The 23,865-nt window shown below is 37.7% G+C and overlaps 1 protein-coding gene across 1 annotated transcript; it reads left to right on the plus strand.

Moving 5' to 3' along the window:
• The first annotated feature begins 6,413 nt into the window (after positions 1–6,413).
• On the plus strand, positions 6,414–22,747 carry NME8 (NME/NM23 family member 8). Its single transcript, XM_055707632.1, has 15 exons — positions 6,414–6,446; positions 6,543–6,600; positions 7,221–7,327; positions 8,351–8,422; positions 9,440–9,556; positions 10,160–10,226; positions 12,098–12,174; positions 13,817–13,909; positions 16,352–16,506; positions 17,614–17,792; positions 18,930–19,074; positions 19,754–19,861; positions 20,618–20,769; positions 21,801–21,945; positions 22,525–22,747. Exons 1-15 carry the CDS (start codon positions 6,414–6,416, stop codon positions 22,745–22,747), a joined length of 1,731 nt encoding a protein of 576 aa, XP_055563607.1.
• Positions 22,748–23,865: the final 1,118 nt, after the last annotated feature.

Consider the following 23,865-nt stretch of genomic DNA (forward strand, 5'->3'; position numbering starts at 1 on the left):
AAACCAACATAAGGACAAGGAATGACAAATACATTGAAAAATTTATACACAAATTATCAAACTCAAATAAAACTTTAACAAAGACAGAAATTAAAAAAAATGTATTGTCATGTGTACTACATCCCCAACTATTAACTGTGCCATCATTCTCATAATTTGGAGATTACAGGGTAAGGTAGAATAAAACATCCCTGATTTTTCTTGCTCTAGGGCAACAAGTCCCAGAGGTGATAGGCACATTACTTGCAAGGATTAATGCCCACATTTATCAAGACTTCTAAAAAACTGAATTCTCTCAGTTCCTTTTCATCTGCACATTTTCTGCATATTCCACACTAGCATTCATGAACCTATGTTTTGTGGTAAAAAGCGTGCAAAAGTTTATGTATTAGTGACATCCTTCAGGCTTATCATTCATGTCATCTTCAGGGCAAATTAGGGGGAAGTACCTACTGCTGACAGAACCAGGTCATTCTCTAAAAGCAAACTGTCAATTCCATTATGTTAGTTACCATTTACGGGAAAACCTCATATTAATTACCCCTCAAACCTACGCAACTGTAACCTGTAATAGTCCTTCCTGGATTGCCACCTAGAAGCTAACTGCACATTTTTGGAGTCATCTGGTCTCTCGCTTTGAAAGCACACGTGCTGCTGTGTTACACTAAGTTTTTACTCTTTATGGAAAACTTTTTAAACTGTTACTTTATTTTATGCTGTTTCTCTGTTTATCAGTACAGTCCTACCACACATAACTATTACACCAGCAACAGCCTGTGCAATGGAGATCTCCACTTGCAGCAGCAAGCATCAAGTTCTTCAGTTTTGTAACTTTCTGAACCGTAACAGCTATTTTTGTTTTCAAGAAATGAAGTTGTCCACCATCTCACATACTTTCTTTCAGCTTTCAACAAAACAAGAAATCAGAAAGCTCTTCCACTGCTGTCAGGTCCGTGGTCTACTCATGGCTGACACAGAGAAAGCCAATACACACACACAGAGCTTTCAGGTTACACAGACTGCTGCGCTGCAAGGCTAAGGAAGTTCTGCAGAAGAGCTGGGAAGGTCAGACGTTCTCTCATCATGAGCAATCCTAGAACGAATCCAAGACTGGAGGCAGGTGGAACACCAGGACACATCCTGGAAATCTAGCAAGCAAAGGGCACAGACTAAATAAACTGCAGCACCAACATGCATATGGACTATGCAGGTACAGAAGAAATCGCAAGAGATTATAAATTAAGGTGATTAAGGTCTCCAGTGTGTTTACTAGCGGGTAGTCATCACGGCTACATAGGCACTGGCATCCAAGCATGTACTAGGGCACATGAAAAGACAGACTTGCAGGGAAAACCCATCTCTCGTTTAGTCTCGAGAGCTGCAAGTCTCAGCAACTGGTTTTCTCTACAAGTGGTTTTCATTACTTGGTAAAAGAATGTTAGTCATTTGAAACTAAAGTCACTCTGGGCATTAACAACTCACGACAAAAAGCAGACCTGAAATCAAGTAGTATGCACAAAATGGAGTGGAATAGTTCTTAAAGTTACTCAGAAAAATTACATAGTCATTCATCATGAACCTGTTTTGGTTTATCCATTGCATATTTTCAGTACACTTACAGAATTGTTTTGATTCAGCAAAAGACTGTAAACTCTTAACCCCTTTTCTCTGATGCCTTTTATACTGACTGCCATAACTTCTGGTCTAGGTAAGCTAAGTATGTCATCATTAAATTCATTATGAATTTTCAGAACTATACGTTCTAACCTTAAAAAGCACCTTTTCATTATTTTTGTTCCACTGAAAATACAGACTTGCAGAGCTTTTTGATAGTGTTTATTATTGAAGAACATCATATAAAATCAACAAGCTGCACTGAAATTGCCTAAAATACTCTGAGAGAAGAAAGTCTTTTGTTTGGGGGAAAAACAAGTGACATGGATATCAAGTCCAACCTCCAATCAAGGTCTTGCTTTCATGTCTCTGCAGATACCATGTTTCAGTCATCATCCCTGGAACCGAGAGAAGAAAGAGCTATTGACTGTTATTCCCTAAATAAATTCACACCAGTACAATGCCATCAAGTACATAGAAAGGAAGAGGTTAAAGATAAAAACCCGGAGAAAATATTTTTCCTTCTTCATAGCCCTTACTATTTAATTTCCTTTCCTTCCTACCCCACTCCCAGTCAGGTGTATACCTTTACCCAACAATTACCAGACAGTAACATGTAGGGCTAATTCCTCATGGAAACGCTGATGACCAGAAAAAAAAGAGAGGGATGCACAGCATGAGATGTAAGAGGCGCAGCTGCTGAGTAGCAGGCAGACAACACAACTACAATCTTTTTTTACTAGTTGCTTCTATATTTTGAAATGTGTTGATGGAGATTAAATTGACAATCGATCTCTTCCGTTAAGTCCAGTCTTTTAAAATACCAAATTTATGAATGAGAACCCTTTACACTGAATATTTTCTGATGTTCAAGGCATACATATAATCCATTCTAGCAGAGTGGTTGAAGAACAGGCTGTGTCAGCCTTTTAACATTTGGTACATGAGCATTACCTCATTCTACTGTTTGTCTCCCAGATTTTTTTCTTTTTTCCTAATATATATAAAAAGTGGGTGTTCATGAAGAAAGTGGTCTGGATAAAGAACTTAGCAGTTTGCAAAGGAAACCCCAAAACCATGGCCTATGTTTTGGGGCTTTGACTTCCACATGGCGGGTGTCTTAAATATCTTTTGTAGTTCTTTCTATTTTTGTAAGCCTATTAAGGTTTCAAAAGTTGCATGCAGGAAAAGAAAGTTTATTCAAGGACACTCCCACACTTCCAAGCAGGCCAGTGCAGGGTTTTCAGTAGTGCCAGGGTTAGAGTTTTCCAGTACGAAAACAGAGGAAGTGATAAGAGTGTTGGCTACATAAATGCATTATTTCTAATCTGAATGTGAAGTCTGTTGTGGCACCTAATTGATCTAATCCAAGCTGTTAGGGCATAGCACAAGCTCAGCCTTGACAATTTCTGTAGCTCTATGGAAACGTTACCTCATTCACACTGCTGCAGAATGAACATCCGTCAACTTGGGATGATTTAACAGTGAGAAAGAACAGCTACTTTTTCTCCTTTAAGTGCTGTTACCCTACTTTTTCCTCATATTAGCTTCAGGAAATAAAATTAGCTCTTCAGTAAGGGCTTTGCAAGTCATGCTTTGGTGACCAGTCCCAGAAATCTTAAGAAAAGTGACAAGGAAGTCACTGAAACTAGATTATTTTAAGATACAGTAGATACACATAACAGCACTTAGTATGCCTGGGCAGGGCTTCAGAAGTAAATTGGAAGCACAGATGATTTATAAATCAGGAACAACATGCATATGTGTAATGTGAACCGTTTAGAGACAGCTACATTTGGTGCGCAATCATCCTTAAACCTATACCTCCACAAAGAAATTCTTACCAGCTGGGCTGCCTGTAAGAGTTTATCTACATATGAAAATACCCACACCAGACATGCTTTCTACCTGTATAAATGAATTTTGCCTTTATTTTCTGTGAAGTTTTGGGGCTGCTGAAAAGCGGTACTCTGTGCTGAACGGGGTTGGTCACAGACCTGCATTGGTAGCAAGCCCACACAAGCGGGCACCGCTATCGGGCCTTCAAGACCCTCCTTTGGTCACCGTGACTTCCACCAAAAATTCCCTCTTTTCTTCCCCATCTTCACACAACCTGTAAGCAACACAGAGCGAAGGTGAGTTGCTAATTAGATAGCAAGACTAATGTTCTCATATTTTAAAGGCTAAGGTTGGATTCTGCCTGGGGGAAGAGAAAGCGAGGAGAAACAGTGGAGGAAATGGCGCCACTTCCTGCGACCGCTGCTCCCCCCAGCTGCCTCCCCCTGTCCCTCCCTGCATGCCCACAGCTCGGCTCCACGAGCCACACCAGCCCTAGGCTGGAAACAGAGGTGATGGGCAGGAAACGACCCCTGGGCACAGAGCAGGGAGAGGGACTGGGGCGGCTGACAGCCTGGGGAGGCCGTTAGAGCCGTTGAGGTGGTGGCAGGTGAGCAGTGGCGGGGGTCCCCAGGCGGGTCTGGGGCAGGGGCAAGGTGTATGCAGGCATGGGGCTAGGGTGCCAACTACTCCCAGCGGGCCCCTGCCTCAGGGGTGAGCAGGTAGCCAAGCCATGGTGCACTGGCATGCTTGGCATGGAGGGCACGGGCCCACGCACTTGGGTGCATGAGCACCGGAGCATCCCACTTATGGGAACCTGCATAGTGTTTGCTCACTTATCCCTCTCTGTGTGCATGTGTGTCAGTGCGTGCAGAAAGGTGACTTACACACAAGGGGGTGTGCGTGTGTGTGTGTGTGTGTGTGCGCACCCGGGCGTGCTCACAGAGAGGGCCTGCACAGATCACTGTGCAACTGTGTCATGGAGGTGAGTGCTTGCATGCCTGGGTGCCTGCAGGTGAGTGTGAGTCTTTGCATGTACTTGTGGAAGCATGCAGGTTGTGTGTGTGTGTGCAAGCTGAAGTGTGTGCACTCAGTGAGTGTTTTCCATCCATGATTTTTCATATTTTAAGCAGTTTCATAGAATTCAAGGGTAGGGAGCAGAGGGTCCATCAGCATAGAGGAATGAAGGCAGTGGGTTGATTAGCATTGATAACATGCAGTTGTGGCCTTGCCTTGAAGGCAGTGGGTTGATTGACATGGACAATGTGCAGCTGTAGATCGTTCTGCTAAGTAGTTAAATAGCCCTAAGGATAGAAGAAGAGCAGTTATGTCTGACCTCTGGAGGAAGGAGAAGCAGTGTAGACAATAGAATCTGACCAATGGTAAAGCCTTGTTGTGGCCTGCTAGGTTTTTTGTGCTGCAACACATCAGAGTGCTACCTAGGAGTATGCAGGGATGTGTTGTCATACACAAGTGCTTATGCACAAGGAACTATGTGTCTGTGTGTGTACACACACACACTGATACATGTTAAAATCCCACAAGTGCTTGGATATTTTAATGTATATATGCATACAAAAGTTTGTGCTAAGATACTGAATGTCTATCTGCAAAGAACATGCCTATTTGAATGTAACTTTGATGGTGTAGCTGAGTGTGCACGTATATATTTATATATTTGCATACAGTAGCATGTTTCTGTCCTGCTGAGCTTTTGTTTGTCACCTGAGAATGTGTAACTGTACAATTTTAACAGGGGAGCATGTGTAGGCTGATTGGGAAGTGTAGCCTGTGGTCATATGTGGTACGTGTTTTGTAGATCTAGTCTTGCAATTCATTGATTGTTGCTGCTGAGTGTAACTACAAAATACATGGTCTTTTGCTGAGGATTTTCTACTAACATGGCATATTTTCATCTGTCAGTTTCCTATAGTTTCGATAACATCATCTCCTCAGAGTGTTCGAGACACTGACATTAATGCCTTTAATGCACTCTGTCTCACTACCTGGTTTAAATGATTTGAAGAAAGCCTATATGTAAACTTTTATTCCTTAACAATATTTTTAGGTGAAATGTGAAACTCTCATCAGGATGAGAGCTCTTGCTTTGGCCCCTCTGCCTTGGTCTGTGATCTGAAGGGAGCAGCTCCAGTAGGAATGCCAGTATAGGTCAAACTACAGACATGTTTGCTGGTTGACATATCGGATATCGGTGCTAGTGGAGGTCATATTCACGGTGGCACTTTCATTTTTCCCAAGACAAAGACTATCATCTTAACCAAGAACTTTAGAAACCTCCACTGAAGCTGATGATGCAGTGAAAACATTTATTGTTCAATCAAGCTCCGTTTGGAAGCTGAAGTGCAACTTAACTGAGGTGATTTTTCCTGCCCAGTTCACAGCTAATTATCTATTGAATAAAAGAAAGAGGGGGAAAAAAAAAAAGGATATTTTTTTATTAATGACAGAATGATGAATGCATGAGGATTCACTTTGGGAGTTTAGTTATGGGATACATGTAAGTCACTGCTTTTCATGTATCCCAGAAGATAGGAATCCTCATTTGATGTCATTGGAGTTGAAGCTTTTTAATCAGTATTTTTCTGAAATAGTCCACTGTTGCAGCAACTCTCAGCCCACCCAAGGCCCCTGTGGCCATTCTGAACAGAGTGATTATAAGCTTGAAAAATTGTTGAGTCCAAAACATTTTGAAGACCGTAACTGATTAAGAAACTAAATTTTATTCTGTTTCCTGTGCTTTGTGGGTTTTGCAAACAGAGTGCTCATGTGGGGTGTTAACTGCCATTGCTGTAGGGTCTTCAGTTGGGTTAATTTTTAAGGGAATCAATAGGCAGCATTGTGTTGAAAGCCATATAAATCAGTTCTGCACACCACATGCTCTTTTAAAAAAAACCTGTTAAACATGCTTCATATTTTGATATGTTTCCTAGGATCACAGGGAGATGGCAGACAAGAACAAAGAAATCCAGCTCCAGGTATAAATCCTAACCAAACAATTTTAGAGATTAATAGATTTTAAAATTTTTTTTTGCCTTTTTAAGATGTTAAAATGTTATTTCATTTTATTTCAGGCCATAATAACCAACCAAAATCAGTGGGATGAAATGTTGCTGACAAAAGGTGTAATAGGTACTAAATTATTATTTTCTGTTTAATCTCTCATGAAGACGTGCAGTTTTTTATACTTAAGTATATCATATCATCTTTAATAGATACTTGTTACAAATCTGGAAGACTAGTGTCATACTATCTTTTAAAGAAAAGTTAATGTATAATAATGTATTAAAGTGTAAATGTAAATATTGTGTTTATGAATACACACTGTCTTCTATGGTAAACAAATACTTGTCACAAATAGTGTTATCCATTATTTTATCCACTGTTACACACCGATGTTTAGAAAATACCTTTCCAATATGGTATTCTGTACAGTAGGGGGTTGGACAATTCTGTGGAAGCTTTTCCCTCAAATCTTGTATAGACTAAACTAATACAGCTAATCAGTGTTCTGTTCTGTGATGTCTATTATCCCCACTTTTCAGTTTGCTCAGTCCAGTAACAGTATCTCCTAGGAATTGCATTTGATGAATCCACTGAATACATTGATGCATTCATCATGCATTCGTTGACTAGAAGAGGACTAAAAGATGCATGTGAATGCCTTCCCAGTGCCAACACACACATAAACATTTCTCACTTCATAAGCTCCAGAAGTCAACTGTCTGGAATTCCAAACCATTTCATTTTAGTAATAGATGTGTACCAAGCCTGGTGCGGTCCTTGCAAAGCTGTGGTGAATTTATTCAGAAAACTGAAGAACGAGTTTGGTGAAGATGATGTGTTGCATTTTGCAGTGGTAAGGATGTAAATTCTGTATGGAACTTCACTTACATTTTATTGTAAATATATCTGTTTATCTGTCTGCATATACAGAGCTTTCATTTTACTGTCCTTAGTCATAATTTTGGTCTGGTTGCCTCTTCTTTTGCATATTGCCTCGTAAGACTTTTATTAGAGGTAGATTAGAAATGGTAATAAATGTGGAAGGAGCTATAACAGAAAGGAAGCTGATATCCCACAACTTTTGTTTTCCTTGATGAGATTGCTGAAACATTCAAAAGCTAAACTATACGATTTTTAGTTTTAAGTCTCTACATTATGCATTATCACATTTAAAATTCTTACATCCACGAAAAATGCTAAACTAAACTTTTTTCCCAAATACTCTCTTGTATTTCATTTTAAGAGAACAAAAAAGGGGAATTGAAAAATAAATTATCACACAACTAGCAGTAAAAATATTCCTCTACACTATCAGTATAAAATTGGAGGTATATGTTGTATTTAAAGTAGATGAATTAGTCTCACAGGTTCAGATCCTCCCAGATGTTGACCAAGGGCAGCTTTTTTCATGTTACTGAAGACTTTCAATTGCCTGATCAAAGCATTTTTCAGAAAATACATGTTTATACACAAATAAGCAGGCAGTTATGTTCAGAGATAATCTCAAGTGCTTTCATACAGTTGACCACGTCACAAAGAACTTAATACAGTGCATAATCTCTTCTGTGAAGACTACATGGAGTACTTCTTCATTTGTGTATGTTGTTATAACCTACATAGGAAAACAGTATTAGAATAAGGCATTTTTGCATAATTAACTGCTGTAATATGAAGGGAGGCCAATCCCATGTTACCAAAACAGTTCTTTCTTCACCACCAGCAAGTGCTATAAGGACTGCTAGTTGTATGTAAAACAGCAGTTGAGTGTGTAACACCAACGTAAGACTGCAGTTTTCTTGCAGGCAAGAAGGTTTATATATATATATGTATGTATGTACACACACATAAGTAAATAATCTTCTTCATCTGACTTCAGGCAGAGGCTGACAGCATTTCTACTCTGCAACCATTTAGGAGTACATGTGAACCTGTGTTTCTTTTTTGCGTTGTAAGTACATCACATCAGTTTCTTTTAATATGCTGCCTACTTTTCCTTTAATTTTTCAGTAGATTAAAAAGAAATGCAAAGCTGCATAAATCTACATTTTACAGTATGTAGAATCATATAATCAGATGTTTACCTGAGGCTGGTTTCCCATGCTGAAATCTGTGGTTCTCAAGTACTTTCTTGTTGTGGCTGTTGCACACACAGCCACAGAAGGTATGTGGTAGCCACAGTTTTGGTAGTTAGTGAGAAATCCGTGGAAGTTTTCCAGGGTTGCCTCACACAAAATGCCTACATGCGGCTACACTGAGATGATTATTTTAGGCACACTTTCCCTCAGGGAAAAAGAGTATACTTCTTCCACTTTAAGGTTTTTAAGATAAATTAATAAAATTGCATTGTGAGCAATTGTAACAATTAATCATATATTACATTATCTCTCACTGATGGATACAGAAAGGCTGTTCTCCTAGGACTCCACTGTAGAACACTGCTTGCTTAGGAGGTGGTGGGTTTTTTGACTTGAGGTTGCCAGGATCTGAATTCCCATAATTAGGGGCCAAAAACAATGATACTTTCAGGATACTTTCAGGTTTAAATCTGAATGCTGCCAAGTGAAGTTAACAGTATCTTTGATCATCGGTAGTTAACTTCACTATGGTACTCCTGAGTGCGGTAGAGCACACGCTGAAATGTAAAGCAAATAAAAAGATAGAAAACTCCATGTTGTAGAAATCAAGAGCTAGTAAATTCCGCATTTGCATTTACTTCTGACTGTACTGTTAACGGTGAGCCTAGGTAATAAACATGGAAAATTAGGTAGAGAGGAAGGGAAGAAGTAAAGGCACAAGAGGTTCATTCTCAACTCGTAGAAGCAGTAGTAGCTTTCATATTCACTTCAGTGGGCATAGAAAGTGGTCCTGTTGCTGAAAAACACAGCAAGATATAGCGTGTTCCAAACCTCAAGTAAACATATGAACTGACTAGAACTCATTGAGAGTGTTACTTCCCTTTTTACAGAATGGCAAAATTATTGGAATAGTGAGAGGTGCAAATGCTCCTCTTATAAGTAAGAAAATAACGGAGCTAGTGCAAGAAGAAAGGGAAATTGCAGCTGGACGGAAGGAACGTGCCGAGGTACTCACAAAACAGATACTTAAACATAAATGAGTATTTTTATTACACTTACACTGTTTATTTCAATGCCTGTGATAGTGTTTTTGGTAATTTTTAACTCTGTGTTTTTTTCATAACAATAAAGCAACATATGTGAGGAGGGTTATTTTTTTAGAAATTTCCATTAAATGATACTTTATAAAAATTTAAGAAATTTACAGATTAGCCTATTAATGCAAAAAAATTGGGAGATGGACAAAATGTCACTACCACATAAAAGGTTTAGTCATCTTTTTTTCTTTCGAGACTGAGTACTTCCCATGTATAACTTAGTAAGTGTATCATATGAAACAAAGATAAGACATGGGAAATAGTCATGTCTCATTGTTTGTTTTGAGTGAAAATGGAGATCAATGAACCTGCTTACAGTAAAAGGAAACTTAACAAACTGTACTCAGTTAAGGAAAATCAGGCTAACCCAAGGTCTTAGAATTGCTTCCTTTCCAGGGCAGCAGATATGCTCCTACATTAAGAGAAAAGTATTGTAAATATCTGACAGCTGCATTTGGTGAGGTTTAGCTTTGCATTGGTGATGTACTTTCATTCTGTTCACAATTACCTTAGGTAGATGAACTTGTTTTCCTAGAAGAGAAATCATCAGAAGGCGCTGTTGAGAAAACTGTACCTAAGGGTAAATAAATTTGATTTATTTTAGAAAAGTTAACAAAGAAAATTAACAGATCTCTTTTTAATTATTTGACTAAGAATTGGGTATGTCCAGCATTAATGAACATTCCTTTCATTGAGTTAATAATATGAGAGGCTGTGATTAAGGATATCAAACTGAGGGGAAGCTTTCTTCTGTAAGGCATCAAGATATTGGACTATCATCATCAGCATCTTCAGCCCCTCTTTGGGAGCCTGCAGACTTCAGGTCCCTGGCGTTTAGCGGCAGTGCTCTGTGCCAGGGAATTCTCCTGTGGAAAACTAGTGGCTGAAAGTCACTTCTACACAGTGGCTGTGTTAGCGGTGTACTTTTGTTGAGGTGGCGTTTCTTAACCCTTGGATGTTCTACAGGAATACCAAGATGGGAGCAACCTGAGAGGCTTGGAAGAGTTACTCTGTGAATGAATGGCATGCCTTGTATCTCAGACTATTTTTAATTAACTCTTTCGGCAGATTAACTTTAAGGCCTAAAGAACAGATTTCCATAAGTGCATAAATCCACAATAGTAGGATAAAGTTCCAAAAAGATCGAAAAATAAGCACCATCCTGTTTGTGAGTCACATGTCTATGATTTATCTCAGGCTTATCATGAGCTGGGACCTATATCTTTTCTATTCCTATTGTTACCTGTGGCTACTGAAGCTTCCTGCTGTTCCACATATGTATAGAATGCCCTTCAGCAATGCTGAGATGGGATGAACTCCCCCACCCTCTCCTTGATCTTGACTTTTTCTTCCTGTGAGAAGGCATTAGATCACAGTCATGGATTAAGCCACGTCCCTTCTCCTTCCTCTTCATGCCTTCTTTATCATATGGTTCGAGTGGCATATTCCTGACCTCAGTTTTAGCCTATTTTTTTTTTCCTTGTAAACCCTCTGAGACCTAGTAGTGTACAGTATTACAAATCCTTTAGCAACGACACGCAGACTTCGTGCTAATCCACAGAACCTAAATGTGTGACAAAATCAGGGAACAGAGCTTTCAGCTTGGGTTCAGCTTCAGGTTAGGGGATATTTCAGAAGCCATAATACACTAACATTTTGTGGTAATATTTTCCTTACCACATGCAGATGCCTGTGAGCATTTTCTAGTATTGGAAACAAGTAGCCTGGTGTTTCTGTTAGAGCTATCATTAAGTTCTTCTACAGTGCCTGGAATCTGATTGATTTAAGTTCTAATGCTTAACTGTAAACCTGAGATCCTGCAAAGATGATGTAGTTTATATTCTTTTCTGACCACTTTCTGTCATTTTGCAGGGATCTGAATGCCATGGATGTTGTAACAGTGTGTCTACAATCAGAAACACTTCTTGTTTTTAAACATTAGATTGTGTTACCTCAACAGTTATATATTGCAAATTATTTCAGCATCCACAGTGCTAAGGAAAAAAATGTCTACTATGACAAGTAATGTATTTTACTGGAAATCTCCAGCATTCATAAAGTTTTTCACTTAATGAGTTTTCCTCTGTATATTCATTCCTTTAACATTACTAGTCTTGCACATACAGAGCTCCCTAGACAAACCATCCATCTTAAACTGCAGGTTTTCCACCACACCTCACTGCATGCGAACCATTTCTCCACCGTATTACTGAAAACACCAGTGGTTCATCATGAATGTGGATTCCAGGGATGGCCAAGGACAGTCCTGCACACCCAGATGTGCTTTAAGCACTGGAGTCATTTATTTTTTGAAACCACTGGTTGGCCATCTCAATATTAAAATAGAAAATTATTTAGAGAAACCCACTTTTAAGTAATGGAAAATTTAGTTGTGTATTTATTTTGAGAAATATATTCGTTGATACATGATTTTTTTCCCTTTTCCAGAAGAATTAGTCAGATATTCTGTTGGAATTATAAAGCCTGATGATGTCTTAGAAGGACGTGTAGAAGAAATTAAACAAAAGGTAGAGAGAATGTGAAAAGATTAATTCATCCTATTTAAGAGGCATAGTAGCAAGATACAAGAGTAAGTTGGTTCTAATTTATGCCCAGGCTTTAGAAGATCTGTTAATGTTTCTCTAATAAGGGTGATAAAAGTGTGATAATTTTGACCTGAAATAATACAGTGTTCAGACTGATATTATTGCTTCAATATTTTATGTCAGTACATGAGGTACGACATGGATGCGTACTGTGCCAATCAGCAACACATGAAATCTACAAAGAGAAATGTTTTTTTCCCTCACATTGCAATAGAAATTAGAACTAGAGATCGTGGTGAAGTTTATTCTTCACACAGCATCTTAAAGAATTGTAGGCACACATAAATCAGTTAACTAGTTTCTTACAGGAGAGGGTGCATGCACAGACACATATGGCAATATATGTGCATAGATGGTGAGGCTAATTCTTGTGCACTAGTAATTATACACTAATATTTGTCAGTAGTGCAATATTTGTTCCTGTAGTGAAGAATGTGTGATTCCAGCAAGTACACAAGGATGCATTCAAGGATTCAGTGTTTAAGCCATTACACAGTGAAAGAAAAATTATTTTGCCTTCCAGAATATGATACTGTAGTAACACTCATTTCAATTACAGGAATTTCTCAGTGTTTCTGTTACAAAAAATGCCTCATAACACTACATATCAAGATAAAATCACGCTGATTCTAAGAAGTGTTATGACAGGGCCAGTGACCTTTGCAGGAAAGAAAATCAGCATTGTATAGTTTCCTTCTGCAATTACTCTACCTTGGCCAGAAAGGAAGGAAGCTCAGTAAAGGCAAAAACAAGCAGGCAGCGCTTGAAAGCAATTTAGCTACAAGTGAGCAGCTGTTAGTCGTCTCTGCTTTTGCAATGCCTTATGAGGTGTGTACCCACACTGCTTCCACACTCAGCCTTGTCAAGGCAGTCTGGAAACACTCAGCAGCATCATAGGGGCTTTTAAAGAGCAGAGTGCTAGTAAGCAGATTAATATTGGCATATGATCAGTACTGGTGCTGGGTAGTGCTTTTGTTGTTTAAATATCAATATATGGTATAAATCTCATAACAGTAGACTATGAATTTCTGTACAGGTCATGTAAATGTGCATCTCTTGCATATACCTGAATTTAGTGCAGTAATGTAACTTGAAATAGATAATCATAAAATAGTTTATTTTTGCTTATTTGCCCTTTCTAAAGCCAAGTAGTTCAGCCTAATACAACTATTGACAACTACACATTTATATGACTACTATGATTATAATATAGTTTTTAATAACATTTTTAGAAGTGGTTGCATGTTAATCACTCACAATGGTCAAAACCATTCAATGTTAAGTAAAAGAGATTATTAACTACTGAACTGATACATATGTTGAACTGTACTATATTTTTCACAAACATTAATTTAGTGATCATTGTAACCCTGGATTTGGTGAAGTGCTTTGAAAAGCTGGAACTTCAGTTTAGGCAAATGTAGCAATTATATTTGGAACATTTCAGAAAATGTTAAACTAAAGAAAGCATACAAAAGGAATCAATCTTTAGATTTACATTAATGTATGATTTTTTTATATATCCATTTTCAAATGCCATTGAATAATAACTGAATAATTGCAGATTAGAGATGCAGGATTTCACATTGAAGCAGCAGAGAAGAAAATGCTAACTGAAGAGCAAGTCAGAGAATTCTATGCCCGGAATAAAGAACAGGTAAAACCAAACTAAAAACCTGAAAAAAAGGAGCAGGTAAAACATATCTCTGTAGCTACACGTGTTTGCAAATCTCTGTATTGTAAACATGTAGTATTTTGAAGTACTGAATTAATGTAGATTTAGTACGTAGAAAAAAAGGAGTTTATCACTCTTTTTCCAACCAACTAATACAAATACAGCTTGGTAGCGCTCTAACATTCCAGCTAAACTAAACTGAACTCCAATATCAAAAGATTTTCTAGTTCTTTCTGTTATCAGAATGTGCAAGACCCTTAGTCATGGCCCCAAACAAGGCTGTTAGGTGCTGAAATGTAGCACATACCCCAAATTATCTATATGACTGTGTATGTATTTGACACATACTCTTCCAGCCAGAAAATAAGTGATAGCACGTATTACATTTTTTCGTCTTTACAGCTTTTCTCAGGGGGTAGTACTGGGAATAAACACATGCACAGGCAGAAAGAGGAAGCATCTCTACTGAAGTTTGTTATTCTAGCCCTACCCTATAATAGGGGACAACAAATAGCTAAGGACAGACAGAGTTCGACAAAACAGAGAAATTATGCTGGTTACCATTAAATGGCAGTGGTCTAGCAAACTAGCACCTGGATATTGTCAAGTGCTTTGCCAGTATGATAGCTAAAGTTAACTCTACAGAAGAAACTGAATTACAAAAATGAAGCTGCTTAGCAAACATTTATATCTTCTCCTATTTAAGATCTGCTTGATATACAGACGCTGGAATTATATGCAGGCAACTAGTTGGTTTGATATTATTGAAGGGACCAATGGAAGGGATCAATGAAAGGGCTGGCATAATCAAAAGAAGAAGCTGGGAAAGTATTCCTGCGGCATTCCAAATGAATGAGTGAGACAAGATGGTTCCTACTGAAGCCAGAGGGGAAAAAAAGAAATCAGATAGTAATCACCAGATGGCTGCACTATGGTTTAGAAAGGAAGTAGCAGGGAGAGCTTGTAAGGCATTGTGAAGAGCTTGGTTTTAGCAAAGTTGGGATTCTAGTTTAGACAATGATAGTTTTGAAATAGAAGTTAAAAAAAGTCATCTTCACTGAAACAGCAGCCAAATCTGAGATTAGTTAGGTGTAGAAGGAGACATGGGAGGAAGAAAGACAGACGAGAAAATGCATGCAATACTTGATATGTGGCAGCACTGCTACACTGCAGCAGATCCTAGCCAGCATTATTACAGGGGGAATAACAAAACTACTATGAACTACCAGAAGTGATCCAGAGGGCCCTATGCATATTGAGAAGCCACTTATTTGCCATTCTCTAAGTGTAATTTTAAGCTGAAAAATATTTGTTAAAGTGAGAATGCAGAACATAGACTCCTTTGTACTCGGCGGGCAAAATTATTCCTGATTTTATACGCTGCAAGTTCGCTGAGGGTCCAGAGGCTGCCTGTTATAAAGTAATGGAGACTCAAAGCAATACAACTGGAAGCAGAAATTGTTTCTTTTTAATATGAAGTTGGGTGATCCAGAACAGACAAACCTAATAGCCGCATCTATTTCTTCTAATGTAAGCAAATGTACTTTTGAAGCCACAATGGTATAAATACTCCCTTTATGCATTGTACTAAATGTTTTTGTACTTGCATTCACTCTGCCTCTTTTGAGTTTGTTCGCCTTGTGAAATGGGTTAAGTGTATGTATAGATATGAAGATAACTGAAAGAGAAAAACAACAAATTGAAAGCATAGATGTGAATATTTCATCCTCGTGTTATTAAAGGGAAAATGTAACATAAACAATCAGTTGAAGGGGACTAGCAAACGATTTAGTCAAATATTTATGAAGAGAAAAGATATTTGAGGAAATTCAAAATATTGAAAGAAAAAGTGACATACAAGGAAAAAAGATTAAAACCTCACAATTTCAAAAGTCATTTTCTGATGAAAATGTACATTTGTAGGATTGAAAGTTGAAATTGAAGGATTTAAAAGAACAAAAAAGAAAATGAAGGAAAAGACTACAAATGTCTTGCAAATATCTCAGTGTTCTATATTTACAGTCAGCTACATGATTTTCAGTTTTAAAAATTATGCATGGAACTGTATTGCACTTTGTTATGTCACACTATATGTGGTACTGCAAGCATAGCATTCAATCACGTCAGGTTTCTACATAATTTTCTTGACTCCTGCCATTTGCATTTTAACCTGTGGTACTTGTATAATGTAGTTCTACGACTTCCTTTATCTCAATGGATTTTGTTTTAGACGTTTTATAGTCTTGCTGTCTCAAATGATTGATCAAAAAACTTCCCAAAAAATTTCACAGGGTTTTGTGTAATGTATGTGAATGCCATTTTAGAACAGGAATTATGGGTTTCTTTGGAAAAGATGGTAGTCTCATTTCTGACAATAAACTCAAGAGTTTCTGCAATTCATAGGGGAAAAATTATGTTTTTTAGCCTGATTTTGATGAATTTGTTCGATTTATGATGAGTGGACCATGCTACATTTTGGTAATCACTAAAAAAGAAGCAACTGATGCTATTCCTCACTGGAAAGACCTACGTGAATCAAGTGAGAGTGTGCCTGATGAGCCTGAGGCCAAGCCAGACAGGTAACTACTGGTGAAAATGCGTATATGTGATTCATTTACAGTATTCAGGGCACATCATAAACCAAGGCACATTCCTACAGATGCTCACGTGCCCGTGTGCACAGCCTCCAGTTCCACTTCATACCAGTCCACACAGACAAAGTGACTGCTGGCATTGCTCACTGAGGGTTGCACTGTTGCCCGCACTCACTCCTAGGTATGCTGGGAAGTTGCAGGTGTGACCCAAGGGAGACCAGGGGACACACAAAACATATTGTGCTCCTGGGGACCTGTAAAACCAGCAAGCAAGTGGGAGGGTTTGGTGTTTTGTTCCCTAGCTCCAAGGTGCATAAGAACATTGTAAGAGCTAGCTGTTCACAACTAAAATATCTTTAAATATCTCTTTTCTCTGACAATAAGCATTTGTAGAGAATTTTAAAGAGGGTGATCGTTGTATACAGCATCAGACAATAGAGTGTTCACAAAAATTCAAATATTGGATTGAGTTTTACATTTAGAAAAGAGATTTACTTAAAGCAACATGAATTTAAACACTTTGTTCCAGAAAAGAACTTGTCATAATAATTGGTATTTTTGTTACCTACCGTAACCCTTTCTGCGTTAATTAGTACAACTGGGGAATACTGCATTTTCTAAAGTGGCCAAGAGTGACTGCATTTACACAGCTAAATAAACCTTAGAAATACAGGCAAGTAACAATGAAAAGTATCTCTGTTAAAGACAATTCTGTAGTGCTACCATTTTTCAGATCATGCTGTACATGAATCAAGAACACTCCTTTTACTGATCATTCATTATACGCTGTACACTTGTCAGTAGCAATTCTGTCTAGTGAAACAGAGAGGCTATTTTGAATTAGCTATAGGGGAATTAGAAAAGCTGCATGGCTGAGATTTCCCTTTCATAGCACATGACAAGGCACTTTTAAAGAAGATTAATAATTCTCTTCTCAGAAATATTAGTCATGATTCTGAATTTAATAAAAACTTAGTTTGGCATTCTATTCTTATTTTTCACTAAACTTTAAGAAAGTACAGCTTTAAGAAATCAACTGTTAACACAACGCATGCAGTAACGCAAACACTGTATCACACTGTGTCTTCGTAGGTTGGAAGGAACCATGGAAGCTGAGAGTATATCAAATTTATGTGATGTGCAAGACAGCGTAGAAAATGCCAGCAGACAGCTTGCCTTTTTTTTCCCAAATTTTGATATAAAGAAGACAGATCAAAAAGTTGAGAGTATTTTGGCTTTAATTAGACCTTCTCTCTTAAAGGAAAGACGCCGTAAGTGTTAATAACTAAATTTTCTATCTAGGGTATATAAAAAGTCTCATATTTTGAATTTTTAAAATTCTAACTCTATTAATGAAATGTTCTTAGGCTATATTGTCTCCCCAGCATTAAGTTGGCAGTAATCTTTGTCAGAAAAAAAGTTACATGGTTAACGTTTTTGATATATATTGAGTATGTAAATGTCAATGTTACTTTGTTCCTTTGATGGATTTTTGCAGAACATCTTCAAATTGTATATTTGGATGGAATGTTTCTAGAATACCTCTCAGAGAAGGTAACATTTTTGAAGTGTAGTATAGGGGTCATACTTCCCATCTAATAAAGTAGCTGGTACTATTCTTGAATAGCACGTCCAAGGTAGATCAATGGCAAGGTGAAAAAGATCTGACCCAGGATGTTCTATGCTGCATAAGGCACTACTGCACAAGGGCAGGTCTAGACAGACAAAGTTTTTACAGATTAAGTCAAAAGATCTACCACGTTAGCATGAAGATCCCTCCAAACAAGCTTATTTTCCTTCTCAGGCATATATTTGCATTTCTTCCTCCATTCCAGATAGCATTTTTGTTTCTAACTTGAGATCCTCTGAACTTGAAATAACCTATACGCAGAGATCTGAAAGACTACAGTTTTGACATCTCCCTGGGTATTTATTTTCTTGATTGTTATCTAGTATGTTGCTTAGAGCAGCAGTTCTGCAGTCAATGTGTAGGTAATTATCAAGGTTTTTTGTGCAAAAAAATCAATTATCAATTTTGATTTGTGCTAAATGCTGTTTGCTTATGCATCTGGTCTCGTAAGATCTAGTTAAATTAATATCCAACCTATTCAAAATTCTTCAACCTTCTTTTGGTGATAGCAACACATGCGTTTGTCAGTCAGCAATTTCTACTGAGGTTTCTGAAGTGAGAGAAAGCCTTAAGTGGGTGAGCACCAGCTTTTTGAGTGTCCAGGCAAATACTGAAGCCCTCTAGTAGTTGCTTTAAATTAGTTTTCTGTTCTTCAATTAGGAAATTAATTCATCTGTAAAAATTTAACATTATGATTGGAAAGTCCATGCAATTTCTTCACAAGTATGCAAATTAATGAATGGGTGGCAATTTAGAATTATTACAATATATTAAACAGATTCTATCCTGCAAAGAATAAAGGACGATGGCTTCAAAATAGCAATGCAGAAAGAAATAATCCTATCTGAAGAACAAACACGTAAATTTTACAAAGAGCATGAAAATCAAGACTATTTTCCAGTCCTTCTAGAGCAAATGACCAGGTACGCTGAATGAAAAATGAGAAAGTGGATCTATAAACAAGACTGAAGTTTTCACAATAAATAATTAGCCTGAAAAATACATGGCTATAAGTTATCCATGTATTTCAGAGTCTGGTAAAACTCAAAACAGGATCAGACAAGTGTGGATAATGAGATAATTCCCATGTACAGCAGATAAATAAATCAGGGTTTTAAAAATAACTAGCTACTCCATATCTCTGGATGTAAGTTGTCGAAGTCAGCAGCCAGTTCCACTGATTTAGGTGAAACCAGCTGAGCTCTGCATTGGAAGGCTACATTTAGGTTGTCTGTGGGAAGGTTCTGAAATCTTTGTCCAGGCTGTGTGCTGAATTCCTTGAGGAAGAGTAATAAATCATGTTTGGATATTGCTTTCATATGAAGTTGGGGTGTGGCTGGGATAAAAACTTGGGAGCTGATCAGCACTGGACATATCCCAATTCTATAACATTCTTGCTGTTGTAGTAACATTCAGTAACTTTGAAATTTGAATTCATGTTTAAGCCCCATAAGGTTTTATCAGGCTGTTTAAACAGAGATCGGGTTTAAAGTCCTCCAATATTAGGGTTCATTTTCCTAACCTGGACTGTATAGAATCAAATCACTTTTACAAATTGCAGAGTTCAATTTTTTTTTTAAAGCCAGTTTTCCCATTTCATAGCAGTCCAACTCTTGTACTTGCTCTAACACGAGAAAACGCCATAGCACGTTGGAGAGATATAATAGGCCCAAAGATGGTTGAAGAGGCTGAGAAGGAAAATCCAAACAGGTAATAATTTCAATAGCAAACCATCATTCACAGCTTCCAACTTACTTCCACAGTCTTCATTTCAATGAAACCACATTCCAACTGGTGTAACTATAGTGCCATCATCTGGAAGCTGATATATATTTCTGCAGTTTGCCAAGCTTTTTTTGGAAGTGGTATATTACACTTAGAAACTATAGCATGTTTTTTGAGAAATAATGGCTGGTAAACATAATGAAAAGCTGAGTTTAAAAAAGGATGTTAAATTGAAAGGAGCCCTCTTGACTCAGAGAAAAAATTTGGTAATATCTTTCTTTTTTTCTTGAAATAGTACCATTATTTTTTAGAATAGATGCTTATTTTCTCAGCTTAATAAAAACTTTTCATTAGTAGAATATTTTATTTGTGAGTAAGTTTCTCCTACACATTTTATAAATGGACATCTTAGCTTTCTCTCTTTGTTATTGATCTAAGAAATTGATACGGTATCATCTTACTTCTTGATAGAAGTGCTGTTTCATTAAGAATGAACTGAAATTATCAAGGAAATATAACAAGATGAGAGTTGGGAGGGAAGCTGTTCATATTTCAGGTGGTTAATTAAAATGTTGATTGTTCTTTTTGTAGACAGTAAAGGCTTCCTACTGCTACAGAGATCAGTATGCACTTAAGTGGCCAGATCAACATTAAATTACATTCACTGGGTTAAGGCTAGTCATAGTTAAAGCTCAAAGTGGCTATTTCTTTCAGTAACTTCACTCTTGTAATGACTCCTAGTTTATATGCAAAGAATCCAATCAACAACATACCTATTGGTCAGCTGCATGGTAGTTCTACACCTGATGAAGCTCAGAAGGAATTACAGTTCTTCTTCCCTCAGGAGCACACTTTGGCATTAATCAAACCTGCTTCTGCTAAGAAACATAAAGGTAAGCAACCTAGAAAGTGAGGGCTATGTCTACTGATGTGATTTCTACAAAATATTAGCAATGTACACTGTAGTAAATCACATCAGATGCATTCATTTTATTCTCTGAAATATTTTTTCTGTGCAGAGGAATGCTTTTATAGAGCTTGTATGACTCATATTGAAGTTTAAAGGTGACATTTCCTTTGCTTAAGCTGCCTGTAGCTCTTTCTTCACAAGAATGGTGGTGAGTTGAAGTGAGAGATTTGTTAGCTAAGTTAAGCTGTTAAAAGCCAGGCACTTGTGCAAGGTGCATGCCCAGCATCCTTTTAAGTCAAAGGAAAGAGAGGCTTTCCAAATTCATGTTACTTATTTCAGACAGGTATCTCTATTGACTCAAGAGGGGTCATTGCTCAATTAGACGCATTCTCATCCTTGTTTTAACTTGCCATTAAACAAAGGGCATGAGAAGGAAAGGTCACAGTAAAAAGAACACTATGTACAATTTGGAATCTTACCTTAAAGATTTTTGCTGCTGCTTTTTTTAAACCTTCTATCCAGAGCCTCTTCTTGGCATTCTTCTTTTGTCTCCTACCAAATTTCAGTAGTCTTTCTAATGTTAATTCATCACTGGCTTTTGTGAGTCTGTCTTCCCCTTTTGTAACAACCCAGATCGATTTTAGCAGGCCAGCTGGTGGGTTAAAGAGCAGTAAAACTACAGTCCACGTTCTGTCCGATGTGAGAAATGGCAGGGAATGCTCCTGGTATAGTTTATAAGTCTGGGTTTGTCACCTGCATAGAGATGGATTAGTGCAACGACAATGGTTTCTGTGTGTTTTAGAGGACTGTTGAAATGTTTGTCATATTGACCATGGTTGTTTGTTATTGAAAGTAGAATTCTAATAGGTCTTGGTGGTGTTTTTTTTTTTTAAAAAAAAAGCATCTAGTATTTTCTGAAACTTTTAACATTTGGGTGATTATTTGCATGTAAACCTTTTAACTTTTTACATCTAAACTATTTCAATCAAAAATGAGTGCTTGTTATTCTTCTAGATGACATTATGCAAAAAGTTAAAGATGCTGGATTTACCATCTCAAAGATTAAAGAAGCAGCTTTAACTCGGGAAATGGCTATACAGTTTTATAAGCATCACAAAGGAAAACCATTTTTTGAACAGTTGGTGGCTTGTATGACTGAGTAAGTGTTTCGTTATACAATACTGAGGTATGTAAGTATACAGGAAGCTTTGAATTTACACTGCCAACAAAACATGCTACACACAAAGTGGGCTAAGGATTTTATACTCTTTCACTTTCTGGCAAGTTTAGTAGCTTCTAGCATGGAGTGCTCTTTCTTTAAAAGGAAGACTTAAAGTTCTTTCCAAACTTATAGATAGTGACTGTTATTTTGGATTTTTTCTCAAAAAAAAAAGGACTAATTCCTGATGGAATCTTTGTTCTTCCCATGTCGGACAAATATCTTCCTCATAATATTGTTAATATAGCTGTTGATAAAAGAGTATGCATCCTCTTCCTTCAGAAATTATTAGGTGAGAATCTTTTTAGGACAAATCCAAATATCTGATCATTATAATATTTTTGGCTTTCAAATACAGAATATTGTCTTAAACAAAATACTCAGGAAAAAAAAATTTAAGCAGTTTAACAAATTCAGATAGCTTAATGCTTATCATGATCCTTCATGGTACCTCTGACGACAAAGCTCAGTCTGCATCTCAGAACAGTGTAAGAGCTTCTTTATGTGTTGATTTTACAGGGGGCCATCGGTGATAATGATCTTAACCAAGGCAAATGCTGTGGAAGAGTGGAGGCAACTAATGGGTCCGACCGATCCAGAAGTGGCAAAAAAAACATCTCCTGAATCAATTAGAGCTCAGTTTGCACGAGATATTTTGTCTAATGCTGTTCATGGATCATCTAATAGACAACATGCGCTGAAAAGCATTGAGTGTGTGTTTGGAGAGATTGATATAGTTTGAATGATTAAGATACAGTCATCAAAAATCGATATTCATGTCACTAGATGCATGTGTTTACCAAACCACCTATACTTAAGACTATGTATATGCATATATTTTCATTCATACTCCATCCGTTTTTGATATTAGCTTTGCCATATTGCAAAACTTACCAATGTAACAAGTCATACCTGCTAGAAGTTTGATGTTAGTAATGATTTCTTCATGTATGTTTAGTAGATTGTTTTTCTTTTATCACTTTAACAGTTTTATGCCTTTCCAACAGTTCCAGGAATCTAAGGTGTTTTGTTTATAACTACCTTGAAAAAAACAGGGTCAAGGAAGGTCATTAAAACACTATGAATGACACGTCCACCGTGAAGTGGATAGTTCAGGCAGCCTGCAAAGGAGAAATGCTGAAAGACAGTGGGGGCAGTGCTACAGCACTGGCAGGGAGCAGCAGCAAGTGTGGGAATGCTCTGCAAGCTAGAAGGAGCCAGGAGCATCATGGCAGCACAGGCTGCACCCTCACCAGTGGGGCACAGCCCCACAGCACCCAAGCAGAACCGGGTAGTCACATCCATCAACAACCACAGATGAAACAAGTAATGAAGCAGGTCCAGGACCCATTCAAGGGTCCAGTCAGGAACAACAGGGCCAGAGGTGGGTTCTTGCAACACAGCTTAGGCAAGTATTTAGAGCAAGTATGAGCTTAAATGGGGCTTCTTGGGCCTGTTGGTCAACAGTATGGGTGTGCATCCCAGGTGGGACTGCTCAGGGCTGTTAAGGACTACTGGTTCCCCCAGGGCCCTGAGAAACGTTTGTACTGTTTATTTATCCTTTCCCTGAACATCTTCTAACAAGTACTGCCACAGGCAGAATAATAAGCTAGATGGTCCTTTCCAGTCCATTTACATAACTCAAATATATTAATTGAAGTAAAATATAAAGCCAGCTCTTACATAACAACCATTCTTGACATACACCTCCTTGCCAAGCTAGTGAATGTGTATCCTGTCTCAGCCTAACTTGGCTGGCCTTCATCAAGAACACAAATATTCTTCTGTAGCTGATATATTCTCACTTCTGCTGTCTGAGTCTGTTGAAGGTTCAGGTACTAAAGTATGGCATTCAGTTAA

This window comes from Falco cherrug, chromosome 4 (assembly GCF_023634085.1).
Source record: "Falco cherrug isolate bFalChe1 chromosome 4, bFalChe1.pri, whole genome shotgun sequence".
NCBI lineage: Eukaryota > Metazoa > Chordata > Aves > Falconiformes > Falconidae > Falco > Falco cherrug.